Below are 9,148 nucleotides of genomic sequence, written 5' to 3' on the forward strand. Positions count from 1 at the left end.
TGAAAACACTGACTGGGTTTTATCAGTATTCTTCTGTAACTTTAGTGTAATGCTGGCAGAATCAGGGATGTTAGACCAGGATATTGCAGGGGGTTGTTTGGGGCAGGGGGCTTCTGCAGAGCAGCTTAGATTGACTGTTCCTTCCTCCATCACTTCTTGCAGATCATTGGGTGTAAGGATAGGACGTTTCGGTACATCTACAGTTCAAAGAAAACACTGTTTAAAACTCTATTAAATTAAATCTTATTGTTCTGCATGTTACATAATCACACCAGTAGGTGAAAAAAAGTGGACAAAACAAAACAACAACAAAAAGTTCCTTGGCGAAATGTAATGGCTGATTTTTTGGTGGCTCCACATGAAATTATATTTCGCTTTTGGAGTGAAAATAGAGAGGTTACTAAGTATTATGTTCTACATTATTAAACTGTTGTATGAAAGCATTTTAATACAATCACTTTATTGTATTATTATTAATTTAGCACAGTATGGTGCATTATTTTGGAGCTACAGTGTCACCACAGATACATTTCACGAACTCTTCATTGTAATTGCAGCGGACTGTAGGCAAACTTTGCATATCTATCGTTAAAAAATGTGCTTCCTGTCAATAATTTCAGTAAATTACTGAATATATTATTAAAAGTTTCTCCTTTGATATATTGTACTGTTGTATTGTATTGTATTGTATTAATCTATTAATATTTAATGCTACAGAGGGGGTCTGTACCATGAAGCCGGTTTAGCTGGCTAGCCAGGTAAGTTTCAGTTTAGTTTGGATCGACTCAGGAAAGTAGTTTGGCTTTAATTTACACAATTTTAATTTACACTCCACGGCTAACCTGCTCTGGGGCAGGTTATGTTCTGGTTAATAGAGCTCAAACCGAAATTTGACCAATCAGCTTTGAGCACAGTGACAGATCTTTGACACAGTAAAGTCACTCCTCCAGTCTCTCAGTTTCTACATAGTAAAACATTTTTAAAGATAAAATTGCCTGGCTTTTCTTTGATGATTATTTATTATAACAATTTTATATGAGTCATATAATTATTATACCCTTGGCCTTACTCCAATAAAAAAACAGTTTAGTTGAATAACTAAGCTTTTATTTTAAATGAATATAAATATATCTAAAGATATGCAATATAAATAAAATGTTTTAGAATCAATAGTTTCAAACATGACTACATATGAGCTAAGATGTGCAAGTATTTTTCTACCTGTAAATATTATCAACTATATAAATTAACTTTTACTTGCACTGATGTGGCAAAAAGTTTATCTTTAAATTGTCCTCTTTCGTGGACAGATCGTTTCATTTTTCTCTGTATAAATGTGGTTAAATTCTTCATATTTAGGTGACGGTACAAACAATGCCGGATTGGACTGGTTTATTTTGGACTGGTGTGTTTATTAAGAATAAACATAATTTTCCTGTGACGTTATTTTTTTAATGACAGCGAGGAGGGCGCAATAATTCATCTTTAAACTAAATTAAACGATCACGTTATGAGAAATATTTTAGCGAGAACAATGATCGATGATGCTCACAATGCGATATTATGGCGGACACTGCTGGATTACTGTATAACCACAGCTGCACGGAGCTGTTAATGTCGTGTAAAGTCATCTCTACAACATTATGAAACATTTCACTATATTTGAAGGACATAACTAGGAGAAAACGGCAAGGTTTGCCTGTTTCCTTTTTACAATACTTAAATAAATATGGGCTTATCTGTTTCCACTAAAACTACTCAATTATGTTTATCTTATCAGCAAAACTGCATACATTTAATATGAAATAATTTAAATTCTATTTGGCCAGTGTAAAAGAATGAGATCATCTAAAATATATCTGAGAACTACTTGAAACCATTTGTTTTTATGGATATTTTCATACCCCACTTACCGGAGACAGAAATGTTGCTGGGACTGGTATACGAATAATACCAGTTAACTGGTTTCATTTCCACCCTGAAGTAGTAATTGTCTGTATGATTGTTCATGACATCATAGAAAACTGTGGTACAATCAAGCTGACTAAGATTTCCAATTATTTCTATATAATTAAATCCTTTTATGGTGTTTGAAGTTCCATTGAAAACAACCAAACTCTCTGGATTTAGAAAAGCATGGTTTTTCTTCATCCAACAGCCAGATATATTTTTTGTGTTCTTTAGTTCGTCCTTTGGTGCTTCAAATGTACAAGGTATCTGCACACAAGAGCCACTCAGTGCGTTTATTCTGCCAGGTAATGTTGCACGAAAATTAGGTACTGAAAACATAAAAATAAACAATGACATTTTAGATTTTTATTTTTTTTACATAGTGTAATACTAAAGATGCATGTCATCTTTTTAATTCGAAAGCACTGACTCACCTGCTTGCATTGGTAAGAATAGAAAAACCATGAAAGAAAAGACAGACATCCCAGGTGCTGTAGTTACAAACATGAAAACATTAGTTTTCAACATACAAAAGGTTCTTCGCATGGGTGCCATACCATTGTTTTCTTTTTTTGACACTTAAGTTAGTTTAAAATTATAATAATTATTAATATTATAAATATAAAGTTTGAAATGTGCTCAGAAACAATACAATTATAGAAAAGCCTCACCTAAAGCAGTACAGTCCATCATTCATTCAGAGTAAAACAGAAGTCCAGCACAATTCCCTCACTGAACTGGATTTGTACAAATCTCTTTAGACAGTCGTGATGGTTAACTCTTTCCAGGACTTCCAACATGTGCTTTCAGCAGGTGAAGCATCTAACATTACCACACTAAAATCAACCAGTCACCAATGTTGGTAGAACATGCATCTAAACTATAAAAAAACTAATTTAAATACATGTAAATAATTTCGGCATTTCAACAATAGAATATCATTAAACACTTTTACTAGCTTATAGGAGTCCGTTGTACTTCCTCATGCGAACCGGTTTACGAGCCTAACATCAGGGAACAGAGAAGCTTTAGTATCAGGTTAATGATTCTGGTTCTAAACTAATGGACTGTTGTAGCATAGTGGTTAGAGATCTGGGCAGATAAAGATTATGGGTTTAAACCTGCAGTAAGGCTGGAAACAAAAATATATTCATGCAATCAGCAAACCCTTAAAACCAAAGAATTGCTCTGTCTAATCCAGACGGAGTTCTCCAATCAAACCATAAAAACACCACACACTGCTATGATTAAATAGTTATCTTTATTTAAGATAATACAGAAACAGAAAAAAAGTGCATGTAAAACATTTTTCTCCCCATGTTCATTAAAATACTGAAAGCAAATGTTCTCGTGTGTTGCTCCTTAATATGAAATGACTTGACTGCTAAGGGCACTATTAGCTTTGAACTCCTCCTCAAGCCGAAATTGCTTTCATTTACCCTTCTTGAATTTGCCTGGTGTAGCACTCGTCTTCTGCTTCTTTTTAGCAGATCCTTTTATTTCAGGCTCCTGTACAATACAAAAAAAATGCTTTTTCTTATATCAAATAAAATCAATCACTCACTGAAATCCATGCATAATTTACACACATAAACATACACACTCCAAAACATTTCTATAACAGTTTTGGTCATTACTTCCACCTACCTTTCTCTTAGAGGAGATCGATCCGGTTACAGTAAAGAATGTGTCCAGTCTGCCCTGGGTGCTTGCCTGTCTACTCTTCGTGATCTTCTTACAGCCGTTACGGATACGATCCTCACTGACAACACACAAATTCAACACATCTGAAAAAAAACAGTCTGCTGTTGGGAGAACCACACATACAAGATAATATCCCTTCTATTTGTTCCATCTCAAAGCACAACAGGTTTCCCCAAAAAGGGGTGCTGGGTTTTCTCTTATATTCATAACCTGGCGTAAAGGGCTGATCGATATGGAGCAAAAAATATATCTCAATATACGATATATATCTCGATATCTTTAAAGAAAAAAAATAACCCCCAACAACTACTACAAAAACAAATATTACATTTAGGGCCCTATGAAAGGTTTTATTTTTTTCTTCACCATATGTTTTATGGTTATCTAATTCTGTGTTTTAGCATGTGTAATTATTTTAAATGCATAAAAATTTCTTAATATAGCCTTATGTGAAATGTTTTTCCGCTCTGAAATTCTGTGCATTTACATTTCTCTGGTTATCAAATGAAGTCATAAAACATTCATTTAATTTATTTAATAAAGTAGTAGGCTATGTACATTCTGCTGAACAATAGTAATAGATTTCTGGCAAATACTTTTATTTTGACGGGTTTACCTTTACAGTTCTGTGTATGTGATATTACAGTCTATGATGTGATATGTGACGCTAGTTTTACTCAAATCAAACTGAATGTTGTTCATGTGTTCACATCCTCATTTAGTGAGAAGACAGAAGCTGAAATCACCCCGAGCGTCACGCGCGCTTCAGTGTGTGTGATAGATGAAGACGTGCTTCTGCACTATTCATTAACACAGACACGCAGAACATGCAGGATTCATATTTAAATAGACTTTTCTGGCTTAATATTTACAGATATTAGTCCATATCGCGATTTGATGCGAGTGCAATGACCTACTTTTGATTAATTCATTCAAAATTTGGCGAATTCCGTGACATTCCACGTTAAACTGTAAATTCCGTTTTTATGACTGGATTCCACAATTCCGTCCGTGTTTTCTGCATCGCGGAAATCATAGGGCCCCTACAGTAGACATCAGCCTGCTGTTCGCCCGACACCGTAAAACCGAGGTATCTCCATATAATGGAGCCACTTGTCCTTTTTTTAGACTAGTTCTTTAGCCCCCGGTCTGGCTGCGGACGACGCCATGTTCACTGAGACAACACGCGAGGGGAAGGGGAACAAAATCAAGGAGGCAGTGGCGAGCACAGAGAAGACAAACAAGCAAAGTGGCAGAATCAGAATTAAATATAAACAATATATCGATATATACGATATGTCAAAATCCATATATCTATCTATCTATCTATATTTACACATTATATTCCTGGGTACATAATTGTGTAACTGCACTATAACAATGAAGTGTAGCATATTTGTAAATTACATTATTTTAATTTAGATTGACTTTTCTGATGTTAGTGGTTTCTGGCAGAAGTCTGGCAGGTTTTAGGAACAATTTTTGATAGATTTGGTTGCTTTGTACCTGAACTGTTTCTCAGCACACATGAACTGAACCAGTCCATCCTCGTCAGGTTCGTTCCACTTCAGATCAACAGTGGATCCATCTATGACCTCAGGCTCCAAGAAGAGACTCCGAGCCTCTTTATACAGCCAGTCCTCTGGAGCTGGGTGCTTCTGCAGCACAAAACAAGACAAATAGCACATTGTAAAGCCTATTTAAAAGAAACAGCTATATTAATCTGAAGTTTGCTCAGATAAGCATTGTGACCAAGATGCTAAATTAAGTATGCCGTGTCATCTCACTTTTTACTGCAATGAAAGGTTTGCCAATGTTTCACTTACGATAATTTAACATTTTTCAGTTTTAAATGTAAATACCTTCACCAAAAATGAGGAACGAAAGAACAATGGGTCTTCACAATGTTTGAGTTCTACTTGGCAGGTATATTATTCTCAACTAAAACTATTAAATACATTGTTAAATAAAATAAATGTTTGATACAAAATGTTTCTTTGGCAACTAACAAATCAATTTGTTAAAACACTAAAATTACTAACTGAAAATAAACAAAATACTACCTAAAAAAAATTATAATAATAAAATAAAAAAACACTTATAAAATAACTGCGATATAAACATTTCTAACATAAACCGTTACTGAAAAAACTGAGGAAGGATTATCACTTATTTTTTTATAAAATATAACACTGTTACATATTTAAATTATACAAGAGACAGTAAGCATTAAGTGCAAAGTTAAATATATAATGAAAATAAATGATGGTTGGCAAAAATGTTTGGCCAGCAAATAATTGCCATGTGGCCAAATGTATTTTCTGACCAAGAAATCCACCGACCGCCACTAGAGGGCACAATTCAGCAAGTCTGATCCTGGATGCGATTTGAAAGGAGGGATTACTAACATGGGCAACATTGTGAATATGCCATGTCCTGCATTGTTAAATTCAACAATAGTAACTCAATGCCTTTAAACAGTGTAAACAAACTTACATTTGGGTCAATATTCTCAAGGATCTCTTCAATAGAGCCGTGCTGTTTAATGAGGTCGATTGCCCTCTTGGGTCCGATTCCTTTAATAGTGCCGCAGTAGTCACAGCCCAATAGGATACACAGGTCAATGAACTGAGGAAGACGTTCAAACAGAAATAAACAGCAATTAGAAAGACCTGACACATCTAGAATAAAGCAGATAATTTACATAAAAACAGATAAGCCTGCAATAAAGCGAAGGTCTCACCTGTTGATGCGTCACACCCATTTCCTGTAGAATACGACTGAAATGAAACTCTTGGACAGGGAGCTTTCTAGGAAAGAAAAAATAGCCAGTTAGTAATGCATGGCTAAACATCTCCATCATCTAAATACAGATATAAAGCGTATCCGTACATACTTTGCTTCACTGGCTGTCAGATGCCTCAACAGGACTGTCGTCCCAAATGTCAGTCCATCCATATCTTCTGTGGCTGTGGCATAAACCTTCCCTGATTTCACCAGAGCAGCACAGCTCGCCTCCGCCTCACACGGAGCCTTAACACGACAGGTATTCAATTTAGCTTATATCCATGATAACATGTTTTTATTCATATTATTTGATGTTGTTGACCGTCAGCGACTGTGGCCGTACATCAATGTATGGGACTCCCATTAGAGTAAGTAACTTCTTGCATTCCTCGTTGTGTTGTTTGGTAACCTTCACTAGTCGCTTACTGAACTTGTCAATGTTTTCCTGTTCACCTGGGAGAAATCTCGGAATTAGGACCCATTTTAAAGAATTAGTTTCAAAAAGCAAGTCGTTTTGAACGTGTCTGTACCTGCTTCTTGTGCCTGAGCTAGGAGTTTCTCAGCCTCGGCTCGTCTCTCGCCTCTCTTCTCCAGCTGTATGGGATAAAATAAAAAGATATTTTAAAACAGAATGCAGAAAATGCTCACTGCTATCTGTTAGTTGTCCAAGTTACCTCAGCATATATGTAATATGCCTTAAGTGTAAATTTTTCGAAATTGAGATCTATATAACATCTGAAAGCTGAATAAATAAGCATTCCATTGATGTTTGGTTTATTAGGATCGGACAATATTTGGCCGAGATACAACTATTTGAATATCTGCAAAAAAAATCTAAATACAGAGAAAATCGCCTGTGAAGTTGTCTAATTGAATTCTTAGCAATGCATATTACTAATCAAAATGTAAGTTTTGATATTTGTGGTAGGAAATTTACAAAAGATATTCATGGAACATGATTTTTACTTGATATCCTACTGATTTTTGGCATAAAAGAAAAATCTATAATTTTGAACCATATAATGTTTTTTTTTTTTTTTGGCCATTGCTAAAAACATACCCCAGCGTCTTCAGACTGGTTTTGTGGTCTGGGGTCACATATGTAAAAATAATGTTTAAGCAGCATTATAAGGCTCTGTATTGTTAAAATACTGTCAAATGTATGTTTTTTTTTAATGTAAATTTCAATAATTTACAAAGAAAAACAGTAAAAGGACATTCCCATATGCTCCCATAATAATCGTTTCTTCTTATTATTGTTATCTGTAACGTTCATTGGGATATATATTTCATTTTATGTCAGTGTGTAATGTTTATTTTAGTGTCACTGTCTCTGATATACAAGGTCATGTGGACAGGTCACTTAAGACAAACTGATTCACCATGTGGCTCTCTAATACACCAACTGTATTAATATGGTGGTTATAAGTACAGTTTACGGTAAAAGGCTTGGTATATTAACACCAGATCACTGAATGAATTATACGGTTATAATTTGCAAAGCATTCAAGCACCAATATGCCATCCTGTAATACCGTAAATACTACTGCCTCAATGTTTTTACAGTGAATCTGTGGCACATCTGCCCTTTTTTACTGTAATTGCCAAATGGTATACACTTAATTTGTGAAATTAAGTAATACTGTTTCCAGGTCCAAGTCCCTGCTCATTTCAATTGAGAATATCCCATTAGTGACTGACTGTGTTTCTGACGCACCTCTCCTGACTTCAGCTGAGGGGGCTTTCCATCAAACACATAAACCGGCTTGATGCCGCTCTCCAGCATCCGGATGGTCCTGTAGAACATGCCCATGAGGTGGCTGGAAGACAGGGAGGTTGCATAAATATTATGACCAGGCTGAAGTAAAGTGGCACATGGTGAGACACTCAAAGTAACATATGCTTCAAACTCAATCAACTTATGGTTCTTTAAAGACTTGGACAAATAATAATAATAATAATAATAATAGACAACTCTACTTACCTAGTGGTCTCTCCATCTTCATTCTGCAACACATTACCGTCCTGTCTGACCGCGATCAGAAACTGGTAGATGCACATGGACGCATCAATAGCAATTTTCCTCCCTGCATTCATGCAAAATACATAAATGTAAGATGCAAACACTAACATGTGTTATATTTTAGGTTCACTGTAACAAACAACCGATAAATGTTATTTAAATGACAGGAGATCTTACCGAAGTAGTTTTTGATGTCCTGTTCCTTGATGGCTGAAGGCGCATGATCTGCGATGAGCTTCGCAAGTCCATGAATTCCCATAGTGATGATGGACTGTTAAGTTGAGATAAGTTCGAAAAACACTATTAGACGCAATGTGTAAGTTTTGACCAACACAGTTAATAGTAAATTTGTAAAGACAAACGGAGCAGCTCATACATCAGTGAGAAGATTAACGTTAAAGAACGAAGAAAAACAGGCTTCCAAAATAAAGCTTAAAACCCTTCACGCGTGTGATAAAGCGGCTTATGTAAGACCGCGTATCTGCACCCAAGGTACACAAACTAAAAAAATGCAGAAATAAAATGAAACTTACCAATACAATGTGTTAGCGTCTCTCTTTCAAATCACATACACAGCCAGAAAGTGTCGTCAATTTCGCGCGGATTCCAGTACAGGCATAAATAATCGAATTCTTGTGGCAGACAATGGAATCGATTTCTCAAAATTGTCTAGTTTAGTCTTCT

At 35.5% G+C, this 9,148-nt stretch overlaps 1 protein-coding gene across 1 annotated transcript; it reads right to left on the reverse strand.

Annotated features, from left to right (window-relative positions):
* Positions 1–3,192: 3,192 nt before the first annotated feature.
* Positions 3,193–9,146, reverse strand: LOC113066095 (flap endonuclease 1). The gene is made up of 12 exons (XM_026237732.1): positions 8,998–9,146; positions 8,642–8,735; positions 8,426–8,528; positions 8,159–8,261; positions 6,972–7,035; positions 6,785–6,894; positions 6,551–6,687; positions 6,398–6,464; positions 6,151–6,282; positions 5,161–5,312; positions 3,598–3,712; positions 3,193–3,459 (listed from the first exon to the last, which is right to left on the reverse strand). The coding sequence occupies exons 2-12, from the start codon at positions 8,721–8,723 to the stop codon at positions 3,382–3,384; spliced, it is 1,143 nt and encodes a 380-aa protein (XP_026093517.1). The 5' UTR covers positions 8,724–8,735; positions 8,998–9,146; the 3' UTR covers positions 3,193–3,381.
* Positions 9,147–9,148: the final 2 nt, after the last annotated feature.

This window comes from Carassius auratus, chromosome 49 (assembly GCF_003368295.1).
Source record: "Carassius auratus strain Wakin chromosome 49, ASM336829v1, whole genome shotgun sequence".
NCBI classification, from domain to species: Eukaryota; Metazoa; Chordata; class Actinopteri; order Cypriniformes; family Cyprinidae; genus Carassius; species Carassius auratus.